The sequence below is a fragment of the Notolabrus celidotus genome, chromosome 23, assembly GCF_009762535.1.
Source record: "Notolabrus celidotus isolate fNotCel1 chromosome 23, fNotCel1.pri, whole genome shotgun sequence".
NCBI lineage: Eukaryota > Metazoa > Chordata > Actinopteri > Labriformes > Labridae > Notolabrus > Notolabrus celidotus.
Genome location: NC_048294.1, coordinates 20712679 through 20727096, shown reverse-complemented (window position 1 = coordinate 20727096; position 14418 = coordinate 20712679). Strand labels below are relative to the sequence as shown.

General features: G+C 40.4%; 1 protein-coding gene across 2 annotated transcripts in view; it reads left to right on the top strand.

Moving 5' to 3' along the window:
• The first annotated feature begins 765 nt into the window (after positions 1-765).
• Positions 766-14418, top strand: part of map4k2 (mitogen-activated protein kinase kinase kinase kinase 2) — a 39288-nt gene continuing 25635 nt past the window's right edge. The window contains exons 1-2 of one of the 2 annotated variants that reach the window (XM_034677130.1): positions 766-1132; positions 13819-13876. In XM_034677130.1, the coding sequence (XP_034533021.1) occupies positions 1040-1132; positions 13819-13876 (151 nt within the window). In that variant the 5' untranslated portion in view covers positions 766-1039. The remainder of the gene's footprint in view (positions 1133-13818; positions 13877-14418) is intronic. The other variant, XM_034677131.1, reaches the window with a different exon arrangement.

Below are 14418 nucleotides of genomic sequence, written 5' to 3'. Positions count from 1 at the left end.
TCTAGTATATAGGGATGCACTGATATTTTGCCAGTTTGTTCTCAGCCGGTCCTCGCCCTTCTCAGTCTCTTTTGTAAGGGTTAAATATGTCCCTCTGACAACACCCTTGGCCCCAGCCGGCCCCCCCCCAGACAAATTGGTCTAGAACCGCCACTGTAAACCAGGCTTCAGCCATCATATTGGACTGGAAATACACGACTAAGTAATATGTTAACAGCAGACTTAACGTCAAGTTATCAGGCAGTAGTTTGAGTAATTTAAAGTTTGAGGATGTTGTAGGTGGTACGTAAGCCCAGGTTTGGAGCTGCTGCTAATACCAGGACATGATTACTTTTCATTGTTTCACCCTTTTCTTTGTCAAATTGAATAAATTACATTAATTCATAACATTTATAGCCTAGCAGCAGTTAGCACTGTTGTAATAAGATGTGACATTCAGGTTGTGGGCACCAGGATTCAAGCAGAAAGGATTAGTGGAGACAGAAATGTTAAATAATGTATTTATTTACATGTGTTGACTCTATGCCCCCCCTTCATCAGACGATGCCCGGGCAGGGCCACCCCAGTCAAACAGTCTGGACACGCCCCTGCTCCTGATTATCTCCTTGTTTTGAATGTCTTAGGCTGTTCAAATTATTAGTTTCAGACTGTTTTATAACCTCTGAGATTGAACCTGGACACTCCAGCTGTGGTTGCAGGGTGAAAACACGTCTTCACATTTTTTACAGTGTGCAGCGTCTCTGCGCATGCGTGATTGGACTCCAGCTCCACTCGGGACTCTGCACACACAGATGCTCAGATTGTCAGACTGCTGTCACTGAACTGCTCTCCCTCTGTCTGTCAGTCTGTCTGCGGGGTCCACACTCCAGCACTTAGTCTGATCTACTTTGGACCCTAACCTGTGTTGTGATCCTGTCTGATCTGGACCGAGTTACAGTCAGTCAGACTGTGTTTCTCCTCTTCTTCTTCTTCCTCCTCTCCTGCGGTAAATCCTGCAGCTGTGATGTGTGTGTGAGCAGCACCCTGAGGTGTCTCCATCATGGACAGGATAGGGGTCTCCTTCTTGGACCCTCTGGATGAATACGAGTTAATCCACAGGATCGGGTGCGGCACATACGGAGATGTGTTCAAGGTGAGTGTAAACGTTTCCTTGTGTTTTCAGCGCGCGAGGACATTTCAATCAAAAACACACACACACACACACACAAACACAAACACGCTGTAGGGCTCTTACTTCCTGTCACAAAGGTGGAACTGTCTGTATGTGTGTTTTAGTGTGTGTCAGAGTTTTTCATCACCTGAGTCTGAGGATCTAAATACTTATGGGTCAGATTTATCCATGTGTGTGTGTGTGTGTGTGTGTGTGTGTGTGTGTGTGTGTGTGTGTGTGTGTGTGTGTGTGTGTGTGTGTGTGTGTGTGTGAAGGAGATGCACGGTGTCTTTGTGTTATTGTGTCATTTAACCCCGTAAACAGACAGGTTACACAAACAGGCATGTGTCCCTGCAGAGCCACAAGTTAGTCATGTTTGTTACACACAGAGAGGGTGAGATAAATAATAAATCTACTGTTAGGTATATTATAGCTGCAGTATTGATTTAATATCATGATATATGTAATTATTTATAAAATAATCCATCTCTAGATCAAATAATAAAACAGAGAAAGTCAGTTTCCGTCTGATTTGTGAACAAAAGCTGAATGATTCCTGGGTTTGTTTTAACATTTCTCAAACAGAAATGACCTCACAGTCTTCATACAGCTTCTCAAATATGAGGACTTTCTGTTCAAATCTAAAAAAGTTTAATTATCCAGCATTTTTCAAAAAAATAAATGTGTCTTCAAGAGCTTTATAAGAGAAACAACAAACAAGTAAATCCCTATAATGAAATAAAATGCATATTAATTGATTAATAAGGAAACAGTGAGATGTTTCACATATTTTAGCGTCAATATTTTGCACTCCAAGTCGGACGTAAAGTGCAAATTTAAAACATCAACATCAGCTCAAGGATTAAACTGTAAATTTAATAAATTAACACTTTATTTCAAATAAGTTCCTGTCAAATATCATGATCATTCTACATTCATTTGTAGATTATTTAATGGACTTCTCTGTTATTCTGTTTGACTTTGAAATGTCAGAAAACTCTGAAAAAATGTCAATCAAGTGTCATATTTTGTACATAATTTATAGATATTTAATTAAAAGTCACAGAGGAGAAGCGGGAACAGAAGTATTCACATTCACAGGCTGGAACAAGAAGGGTTTGGAAGATTTCAACATAAAAGTTTAAACTAAATCACAGAAAACAGAAACTCATCAGCCAACCTACAAAAGAAAATCTGTGTGTGTTTGTGTGTGTGTGTGTGTGTATATGTGTGTCGTTGGTTTCAGTGTCAGGATGCAAACATCCTGTGCTGCTAACCCGCCCGGTGCCTCACGCATCCTGCTGAAAGAATTCGTATTGTTTCTTTTTTCACTCACCAGCAGCCTGACGCACTGGCCGAGTGCTCGCTCAGACTTTACTGAGTTATAATTTAAATTTATGTTAATTTATGTTTGAATCGCTCCACAGTAAAAGCTTTGCATGGTGGAGACTAGAAGCAACACGACTCTTAGTGACATCTTAATAGTTACACATCCTTCCTGATGCACAGTAGCTGGGACGCTGTAGTTAACAACTGATAACAGAGCGGCCTCTTGTCTTGGTTATGACTTTATGTCCAAACTCAAGTCATCACAGAATCTTGTGTCTCTGACGTTGTTGGGAATCAGACTGTGAGTGTGTGTAGAGATCACGTCATACAGGGCAGGTAGAGTCTGCAGAGGAGACTCAGGATACTGTTCCAGATATTAGCTGCTGCAGTCCTCGGTCTCTACCTGGAGAAAGGTGATCATCAGGTGCTGCACAGTCACTGAGCTAACATGATGCTAGGTGTGGCTACTGCTGCTTCGTACACGTCTTTGTTGCAAGGACGACTTTTCAGGGGACTTTTCAGATTGTTGTGTTGAACTTCAGGACTTTTCTCCTCTCTGAATACTTGCAGCATGTTTTGAAAGTTGCAATCATGCTATTTTCTGAAACAGTGAAAACATTCACACCGGTGACGCCATTTTTACTCTCTCATTAGCTTGTTGTAACTGCTTGTTTTTCTTCTCTGTTTGTAACAGTGAACCACATATCATTCTATCATCTCTCTCTCTCTCTTCATCTCCCTCTATCCCTCTCTCCAACACGGTCTCAGCAGATGTGTGTCTAACATGAGTCTGGTCCTGCTGGAGGTTTCTGCCTGTTAAAGGAAGTTTGTCCTTGCCACTGTAACTTGCTAAATGCTGCAAAGTGCTCTGCTCATGGTGGATTAAGATGAGATCAGACTGAGTCCTGTCTGTAAGATGGGACTGGATCTTATCCTGTCTTGATGTTGGGTCTTTGTTAATAATAGAACATAGAGTACGGTCTAGACCTGCTCTGTTTGGAAAGAGTCTTCAGAAAACATTTGTTGTGATTTGGCGCTTTATAAATAAAGATTGATTGATTGATTGATTGATTGATTGATTGACTGATTGACAGACACCTGCCATGTCCCAATATGTAGGCTTGTTCAAGGCTAAGGAAAGCACTTTTTATTGATTGTTTGTATCAAATATAATTGTATAATTGTGATAATTACTAATAATTTAACATAATTGGTCGATATTTTATCTGACTGATATATGTTGTGCATTCCTACTTGATGTTAACATTAAATACAGGATATTATATATATTTATTGTGTTGAATTTCGAAAAATTATCAAGTTTTGATACATTTCGCAGTGTGTTTCATTGGATAATTGTTGATACAGAACAAACTAAAGTACTGCTTCTGCTTTTGCAGCTTTTTAGAAATACATACTTCTCTTCTGCTGCAGATTCTTAAAATATGAAGTAATTCAGCAAAAGAGCTAAAGTGTGGCAGATGGGAAGTGATGGTTTTAGCTGGTTTTCAGTTTTGTTTCTTGACATGCATACCAAAATATGCACACTATGAAACTGATCTGCTGACATTAAGACGAGTTAACACTAACAGGGTATGATAGCAAGTCTCCGGGACAGCTTCTGGATGTTTATGGAGCTCAAACTGAAACGCTTATTTCATATTTTTCACATCTCAAACCTCTGTGTCGAGCCAGTTTGTGCCTTTTCCTCTTCTGGTTATTGTAACACTGACATGTTGCAGCCTGCGCACGCTGTGAATGTGAACAGATCCACATACAGTCAAACACAATAGCACATTCTCTCTCCCACTGCTGCTGTTTGTGGGTTTGAGTCCAGGCTGGACCTCTGGTCATGTGACTGTGTGGGCTTTGAGGACTCTTCACACTGCTGTCATTCAGAGACACTCCTCCTGTTGGAACTGACCTTTAACCTCCTGAGGATCTGACCGGTCCCAGCTGGTCAGAGAAAAGGCGGATTCTGTCCCCACGTGGTCTCAGACTGCAGTGTGATGGTGTCGGGGAAATTCGAGTGGATTTACAAAAACAAATAACAGTATCAATCAAGCTTTGTTGAAACTTTTCAGCATCCTCCTTCAGTGTTTCCAGCTTAAAGGTGACATATCACGCTTTTTTCATCAATATATATTGGTCTAAGAGGTCCCCAAAACATGTCTTTAAAGTTTATGCTCAAAAAAACACTTTGAAATCAGATTTTGGCATGCCTGAAAAACCCTCTTCTTCAGTCCTCCTCAGAACACTCTGTTTTCCCTCTGACCACGCCCCCTCCGGAAGTGGATGTGCCTCGGCTCTCCAGCACGTTGATCTAATGTTTACATGTTGGCTGAATATACACGGCTGCTCAGAGATCGCGTTACTTCAACCCTCTGAATCTGATCCTGACGGAGAGGCGCCTGTAGCAGGACCTTTCTGAACGATTGGTCATAGATTTAGTGTTTCTTGTTGTTTTATTTATCAGTATGTAGACGTGTGTCTTGGTACACAGCTACAGCTACAGCTACAGCTATGAACATGTAGCTATGTGGCTATGCTAACTAGCGCTAGCACTTATCCATGACAAATAAAAATCATCCAATAGATCTTCAAATCTGCAGATGTGTGGAGTAAAACCGACCTCTGCCAGAAAGGCAGCAGGACCTTTTCTGAAGGATTGGTCACAGATTTAGTGTTTCTTGTTGTTTTATTTGTCAGTATGTTGACATGTGTCTTGGTACACAGCTACAGCTACAGCTACGACATGTAGCTATGTAGCTATGCTAACTAGCGCTAGCACTTATCAATGATAAATAAAAATCATCCACTAGATCTTCAAATCTGCAGACGTGGGGAGTAAAACCGACCTTTGTGTTTATTAAGACAGCCTACAACTAGCATGCCTCCCTCCTAAGCTCCTTGTTAGCACACATGTGTGCAGGTAATGAAAAATGGAGGGGGGATTCAGTATTATTTTATACAGTCTATGGGCTGAACAAGCTCCGAGCTCTGACTCCGTGACAGACCGGATATTGTTGTTACGTAACAAAAACACGGAAGTCTGAAACGGCTCGTTTCACACACATTTACAGAAAGGTGGAGAAATCAAAACAGGGGCAGAATGGATTTTTTTCATTCTCGGGGGGTTTGTAGACATGCCAGGGAAACATATTTCAGGTAAAGAACCATGAAAAAGTCAATTTTGCATGATATGTCACCTTTAAAAGATTAAAGTGTTCTCACATCTTCTCCATTAAGAATGAACTACAAAGTCAATATTGGAAGTTTTCTTCTCTTGAAGTCCACACAAGGAAGCAACTAACCAAGTTTTCCCCATTGGAAAGGAATTAAAGATGGCAGGTTTTTATATTTTCTCCACACATGTTACCCAGTTGAGTTTTCTCCAATGATAAGGGTCTCCTTGGTGCATTAGGGTTAAGGTTTAACTTTTTTTTTCAACAAAAGGGAATTAGCAGAGAAAGGCAGCTGCTAAGCCACTCATCTTGTTCTCTTTGCTAATAGATATGACATATTATCACATTTTTTCCACTAGAAGGGCTGTTGATCTTGTTTTCTTCGCTTGCTAAGCCGCCAAATGGGCAATTTATCCTCATTTTTTCAACAGAGGATATTTAATCATGTTGATGTGTTTCCTTAGTGGAGAAAATGCAATAGCCTGTACTTTATAGTGATCCTGCAGTGGAGCAAACTGGTTTCCGTTTTGCTACACCTTAATGGTACCCTTGAGGGCACTTTTTTATCAAATGAAGGGGTTATTCTGGGGCACGTTAGCATGTATTTTTCTCTTAAAGTCCACTTTGGGAGGAAATTTACTAAGTTTTCTCCACTGCAAGGGCACCTTGGAAGGGATGTTATCAAGTTTTCTTGATCAGATGACAGATTTCTTTTCATTTGAAAGGCCAGGGCTGGGTGGCAAGTCACCACGTCTACACACATTTTTCTCTACTTGAAACCCTTTAGAGTGTTGTTTCGTAGTTTTCTCACACCAGAAAGATCTGAAGAATGCATTTAATCACATCCTCACCTTTGGGAGGGCACCCTGAGAGGTATTTTATCATAGTTTTAACACTGGACTGGAAAGTAACTCTTTAGATCCCATTATTCATGTTCTCTTCAATCAAAGGACATCCTGGTGGATTAAGCTTTTCCTTCTCAGCTTGTTATCTCATTTTCTCCACCACAAGGTCACTGTTAAAGGAACATTAATGGCAATATGTTATTTCTTCAAAGCCACACTGAAGGTCCTGTTTTCCTGTTTCCTCTACAAGAAGGGTTGGCACTCTGGTAAATTTTCACCACCTCAACAGGCATGATATCATGTTTTCTCCAATAACAGAGCACACTTAAGACATAAACAATATAAATATGTTTTAGAGCGTTCTAATGGGCATCCTTATTTCCCTTTCTAAACTGTGTGCACTTTGTCACGTTTTCCCCACTTAAAAGGGACCCTACAAGTCAATTTCTCGTGTTTTCGCCATTAGAAGGATGCCCCAGGCAAATTAACATGTTTTTTTTCTACTAGATTTGTTCACTGGAGGGCCTTCTATCATGTTATCGCCAATGGAAGAGATATCCTGGGCAGCGTGTTGGCATGTTTTTTCCACTGGAAATACATTTTATGACTTGTCACAAATGTTCTACACTAATAGTAAGAAAGAGAGCTGAGGATGGCACATTATCACAATTTCTCCACTAAAGAGCATAGTTCCTGCCATTCAGCGATACTGTATTTATTTTATTGAGCCACTTTTCAACCTGCATTTCCATTTATGTTTTCAACACATTGCCATTTAGCACTGTAAGTATCTATTTAAGCGAGTAATGTGAAATAGAAGTTTGATTTGGTGTCCCTTTGCTTGATGAGTCACATTTAGACTCCTCATGTGGGTTAAAGCTGAGACATCGAAGCTGATTATAAAATGTCTGAGTTTCTGCTTATTTATGCAAAACCTGACAGAAGTCAGAAAGAGCCTGAGGTTAAACACAGATTATGAATCACTGTAAAACGAATCACAATGTATTCATACGACTGCAGGGACAGATTTAACTTGGTTACTCTGCCGTAGAGCTGCAGAATTCAAGCTCAGGAGGTGAAGTGTTTACAGAAAGAAGCAGAGGTTGTAAATACTGCTCTGATATCCAGAGAAGTAATGATGCTAAATCACAGACTAATGAGAACATATCCGACTCAGAGAGTTGTAGTTAATAACACACAAGGTGGGGTGAAACCAAGTTCAAATACTTTATTTTCACATATTTTTATTTTTATATCACATATGAATGAACCTTTATCGAGCAGTGTCTGTTTTTTTCAGACACTCTCCTGTGTTTAACCCTCTCTTATAAACTAAGTTCATTTTTTATTGTCAAGATCTCCTGAAGTCTCAAATCTGTTCCAAATGATGGAGGTAGTTTATATTTGTCACCCTTCCTGATGTCCAGCAAACTGTAGCCAAGGAGCATGAAAAAAAGGCCAGATGTCCAACAATAAAAGTCACAGTTTGGGGATAAGTTGAGGTTGTTTTTGGGAGATTCCTCTCTCTGCAAATCAAATGCAAGAGTGCAACATTTCTCTCAAGATCCAGAGCGAATCTTTTTTCAGAATGAGGCCTTTTTTCAGATTCACAAATGCAGATCGAGAGAAACTAAAAACAAGAAGATTTCTGCTCATTCTCATTGCTTGCAGTTTGGCTAAAAGCTTGTTCATGCTCTTATCTTTACCTGTGTTTAAGTAGTTAATGCTCTTTGGTACAAAGACAGATGTTACTATAATGCAATGAAAAAAGCACCTCTGTACTGTTTTTCAGAAAGTAAGTGTTTCTCCAACCAAACCATAATCAGAGCCAGATCTGATATCGTGCATGCTTTGTCCTCCATTATCTGCAACTGAAATGCAAATGTGGAAAACTCTCCTCAGATGAACCAGTGCAGGTTTTTCTTTTTAAACTTATTTTGTTTAAAGGCCGAGACATGATGCTCATTCACCTTCATGTTCTAGTTAACATAACTTATATCTTTATATGGATTTTTGTAGATTAACAAGTATAAAATTGATTTTCAAAATAATGTGATTTGTATGAAGGGGTGGAGTTGTGTTAAATAATTTATTATGCATGATTAGAAGTTTTACTAAACTTAGGCCTGAGTATATTCTGCATGATGTAGTTGATTTATAGTCTTTAATCTGAAACTAGTTAACTCAAGGTTTAATATCTTTGACTGAGTTTAAAAGCTACAGGTTGAATCAAGTGTTTTAAATCTGGACTTACCCAAAACCACCTACATCCTCTGACAGAAACCCTCCTATACCTGATAAACTGTAAATTATAATGGAATTGAATCACTCTGTATCTCATCAGTAGATGGATTGTTTATCAGATGCAGGTTTTGAATTGAAGTTGTGATCTTATAATTCTCTCTGAGTCTCGTCTGTCTGTAATTAAAGTTTGGTTTGAGGGTCCCTAACTTCATGAATCCTATTAGAGGTCTGGTGTTTACTCGGATGTCTGGTCAGCAGTCTGGATGCTTTTAAATCTGATTCATATAAAACGGTCTTTATGAATGTTGCTCTTTGTTTCCTACCTCCCCTGAGGATCCGTCTGTCTCGCCCTTATTTCCTGATGTTGTTGTAGTACTGACGGATACTCAGGATGAGATGTTTTCTCCTTCACTGAGTTTGAGTTTGTCTAGTCGAGCCTTTTAGCATTCAACAGTATTTTAGTCCCTTGATGCCAAATGGAGTGAGGTCACTCACAGTTTAGCCTTGCTAACATTAGCTTTTAAACGTCCTCTTCACTTTCCTCCTGCTCCTTTGCCCGTCAGTGCTTCACCCCCCCGTTCACCTACAGCTGCATTGTTTTAATAATCTGTGTAAACATATCTGTATTCTCAGAGTGACGTCACCATTGGTTTCTGAAGAGGTGTTATAAAGACCAAAAAAAGCGGTCGCCATATTGGAAATCCTGACTCCAATTGACCACATGTCTGACTCTGTCACTCCATCTTTCAAGTCATATTTCAAATGCAGCCAATGCCAGAATCCCAGTCCCTGTCATCAGTGCTTGGATCAAAGTTGCGTCATGAGTCCTGAAAATCAAGACTTCGGTCCAAGTCCTGGATTTGAGTAAAACTGCCAACGTGTCAGTCAAATTAGCCACGCCCCTTATGACTCGTTATAATCCTTAATCTAATGTAAACAGGTGAGTTGTATATAAATTCAGCCGTTGAGTTGTCATGAATAGACAAATGAGCTATAGAGACCCAAACTGTTTTTGTACCTGGCCGTAAACATGTTTATTTCTGCTGTAACATTTTGACATGAGGCTCTATGGGGACCAACTCACTGCAGGAGACAGCCTCTAGTGGTCACTCAAGGAACTACTGTTTTTGGGTTCAAAATTTCACCACGAGAGGTTTTTGTTTTATTGTAAATAGATGCAACCACATTATGAGTCCTATTTTTCCTGGCTACACACAACTTCTCCATAACATTAATATATATTTTCATATTTTTATTGATCAATTTGAGACTGATGAATTGTTGCATTCAGAAACTTTCATGGTTGGATCAGGAGAGGACAGAGGGGGGAGGGCTGCAGTCGGCTGTTTAAGCAGACCTGGTTGGGCCAGCCTACTCTCACTTTATAAATGAACCAATGGGCCGCGCTCCTGCTTTGTTTGTGGGCGGGTTTTTATAATATATGTTATTTCAGCCCTGAGGTGCATCGGCCCAACAGGAACATGCTGATTATGCAAGATAAACCAGTCCAGCCCTGCCGCCAGAAAACCTCTCTCTAAATGAGAAACTGTGTAGCTGCTGCGTATAATAAAAAACACTCCCTGCATGATGTTGCACTTTTTATGTTTCCCCCCTGCCTCCTCTGCTGTGTCGCAGAAAAAGCTGGATTTAATATGAAGCTGTAATTTATGATTAACTCTAAAAATCCCCTCCTGACTCTGTAGGTTCTTCCAGCATTTTAGCATCTTTGAGTTCATTGTTTTGGTTTCATGGCTCTCGCTGTAATCTTGCTTCAACAACCTGTTTTCATAGCTTTGTTTGCTCTTAATTCACCATTCATCCCCCACGCTGTACGTCTGTGTTCAGTAGGAAGTGGAGGAGGTGGGTCTCATTATGATGGAGTTACAGTTTAACTAAAGACCTCACATCACATCAGAGCGCGGCACAGTTTCCTCTTCCTCCTGCTTCATTATGTAACCCTGATGTTAGCTGTTATTTCAGGCCCTGCTACGTAAGAAATCTCTCAGAGACGTTACTATCAGTGTGTCACAGGAAGCTCTGCGGCAGAACAGGATAGAAAACAGGAAGTGAGTGCAGAGAGCCGCAGGTTGTGTTTGTGCGACCTGTCGATCCCGGGTTTGTTGTCGATGCTCAGAGTGAAAATTAGAGGTTCTGACGTCAGAGTCACGATAAATGGAGATGACTGATGTTCTCAGGAAGAGTTCAGGAAGTGAAAAACAGAGTATAACAGTTCAGAAACAACATCCAGCATCACCTCTGATGGACTGATCTGGAAAGACTGAGGTCAAAGGTCGACCCTGAGAGGGAGATAAAGATGGCTTCTGAACCTGTTTGACTTTGTTTTAACTTCAGTGCTCAAAGCTCTGCAGTCTGACTTACTTTTTTTACTTCAACACCCAAATTTGTAACTCTCAGTGGAGCGATTTTGAACTTTTATTTACAATTTTATCGGTTGAAAATCCAGGTATTAAATATGAAACTAAGATCTCTCAGAAAGGCTTCTCTGTGGTCATTTTTTTAAAGGTTGGGTGAAATTTACGCAAGCAGAAATGTCCAGAGTTAAAAAATGGAACCAAAGCTGAAGTCCCAAAAACTGCAGTTCCTCTCGTGTCCACTAGAGGCGGTCCCAAAAGTGAGTCAGTCCCCATAGAGCCCCATTTTAAATGTAACAGCAGAAATAAACATGTTTACATCCTGGTACTTAAATAAAACTCACCTGTTTACATTAGAATCTGTCCTATCAAAATAAAAGCATAAAAACCCAAAATACGACCTTAAAAACTTGCTGATGTTGAATCCCCCATCAGTGGAAATATTTTTTTAAATTTTGTTTGTGCCAAATGTCTGAACAGAACAACATCCAGACTGTGATGCTGATGTTGATCTTTATGGACAGTGGTGATGAATCCTGATGTGACTCTGTCCGTCATTAAACTCTGTTATCAGTCTGACTTTGACTTAGCCGCTTGTTTGACCCTGCAGTCGTAGAGATTTCTTCGTGCCAGTTCCTCTCCACTGTGGGATCAATAGGAAGTGAAATCTGGAGTCAGACAGAAGGTTAAACTGATTAAAGGTCCTTCATCCTCATGATAACTCTGAGCTGCTGGATGTAAGCCAGGTCCTGTGGTCCTGATCGAGGAGGAGGCTGAGCTTCAACCTGAGTCGAATCATTGGATCATATATTATGTGACAGATCAAACAATAATGACCTTTATGCAGCAGTGTTTGTTTAAAGTGTGGACTGAGATGATTTAAAGTCTTTATTGTTGCACAGATTTGTTGTTTGCTTCCTGTAACCGGATGAATACCGGTTACAGTACCAGTGGCATTAGCAGCAGGGCATTGTGTGAGAACATTGTTGTGCGTGTGTGTGCCAACAGGTGTTATTGTGCAGCATCATGTCATCATACTGAAGAAAGTTGCAAATGAGATATACTGAACGTGAACTCGTACTCAGCTCGATGCTGCTGGGACCTTTGAAAGTACCAAGTTTGATACCAAGCCGAGCTTGTGCTTCTTGCGTAGTAACTGTTAGACGGAGAGAGAGAGGATGTTTGAAATGCACCTGGCTTCAGGTAAAGTCTGTGTTGCTGAGCCGAAGGCTGCTTTTTTGTCGGATGTATTTTGACCGCATGTGATTGAATTGTCCACGAGAGGATCCTTAAATATGTTCACATGGAGTCTGTAACTCATGATGTTACAGCGAGTCCATGCAGCTGTAGCCTCCTTGTTTTTTGTACTGGTGTAATGCACCTGTATTTAACACTTCATATCATGCACGTGATCTCAGGCCTGGTGAGGGATAAGTGAAGGAAAACAAACAGCCTCAGATGATGTCTTCAGTTTGCAGAAGACTTCCTGCAAAGCAACACGATTGTTTCTGCAGCTACCTGCAGCTCTCCTCTCCCACCTGGAGCATGCAGGAGACAGCAGGAAGGATTATTCTGTCAAAGAATGGGGTCAAGCTGGACAGATTACATTCACACTATGAGAACAATAAGAGTCAGACTGTGTCCAGATCGTATCTCGTGCATCTCTCAGCGTCTTTAAGACGGAAATTAAAAACTTTTTTTTAAATCAGGAGTTATTTAAGAGCTTAAGTCAAAATATTTGATTGTCCCTGCCTGTTATTTAGTCTGATTTAGTTTTTTAAAGTTTTACATTATCAAGTCTTCTCAGTTTTTATTTGCTCTATTATTCAGCTCTTATCCTCTGTTTCTTTGTGAATACTTTCAGCTGCATGTCTCTTTAAATTTAGTCTGCTGCATGAGAACTCGTTCAGGTTTTCATCCCACCACTGCAGGGTGTGAGAGGCGTCTCCCTCTGTTCCTCCTGCAGGCTGGGATGTTCAGAAATGTTTCATATCTCACACTTGACCTGATAAGGTCTTTGATAACACAGGAGGAGGACTGGACTCACATGTGTCTCCCACATTTCTCTGGAATGTTCCTCTGGCAGGTTGCAGAGAGGACTCAGAGAGGGATGACGTTTCTGTCTGGTTGCAGATTTGAACAGAAACAGAAGGATGTTAACACTTCCTCTAAGTACGAGCTCTTATCTGTGTTTCACCACTTATCTTTTATTCATCATTAGCCTGCAGCAGGATTAAGAGACCTGAACCAGGTCAGTCTCACCTGGTTTGAAACAAGGTTTTCAAGTGTCTTGTGTTGCATTTTTTGGAACATACAAGGAAGCAAAACAGCCACTCAGAAAGAAATAAAGCTCTGATATCAAACAAAGTATAAATTTGACTTATGACTTAACTTATGTCCTGCAAAACGACCTCCAAGTTCTTAAGAAGTTATCAGAGGAGCCGTTCTTTGTAAATCTTACTGTGTCAGTCTGATACGCTGCATTAAATCCATCAAACACTCAGCGTTTGTGTCGCTTCTTTAACTTTAAAAACTGTGTTTCACCTTCACAGACTCAGTCCTCCTGTTAGTATTTGTCTTTGTGTGTCTCTGTTTCTAAGTTTGCTTAAACCGTATGAGCAATGATAAAGACCCAAGCTGTAATATTTATGAATATGAATATTTATAGTTATAGTTTCATTTCTTTCTTTCAGGCTCGTAACATCCGGACGTCTGAACTGGCAGCTATCAAGATCGTCAAGCTCGACCCGGGTATGTTCAGAGTTTAAACTTCTCAGTGACGTGTTTCTTAGTCGTCTGAATCTGCTATGTCGGTTAAACTCTGATTTCAGAAACCAGGCTGTCTTCGGTCGGTCAAAGGAAGAGTCGTCATGATTCACATCTGTCATCAAAAGAGAAAGGCAGAATAAAGAGTTATCTTGTAGTCATCCTCCATCATGTGTGGGAAAGATTAGATCACTTCAGATGTGACTCCAAGTACTAAATTTGATACCATACCTCCCTGCAGTGCTGAGCATGAGGCACACGGTCTTTGTTGAAAACAAGGTTGTTAAATCTGTCTTCTGACTGACTCTTTAAAAGTGGGAAAAATACAAATGTAGTACAGCATACATTAACACGTCACAGTAAAGGGGGGTGCATCTCTTGTTTTAAAGAGGGTTAGTTGGGTTTTCTTGAAGTGTAGCTGTATGAGGTACTCGTCAATAGTAAGAGTACTACCCACAGAGCAGCCGGCTAACTCAGACCCTTCATTGAGAAACCAGTCAGAGAACGAGAACTGAAGCTAGACTATC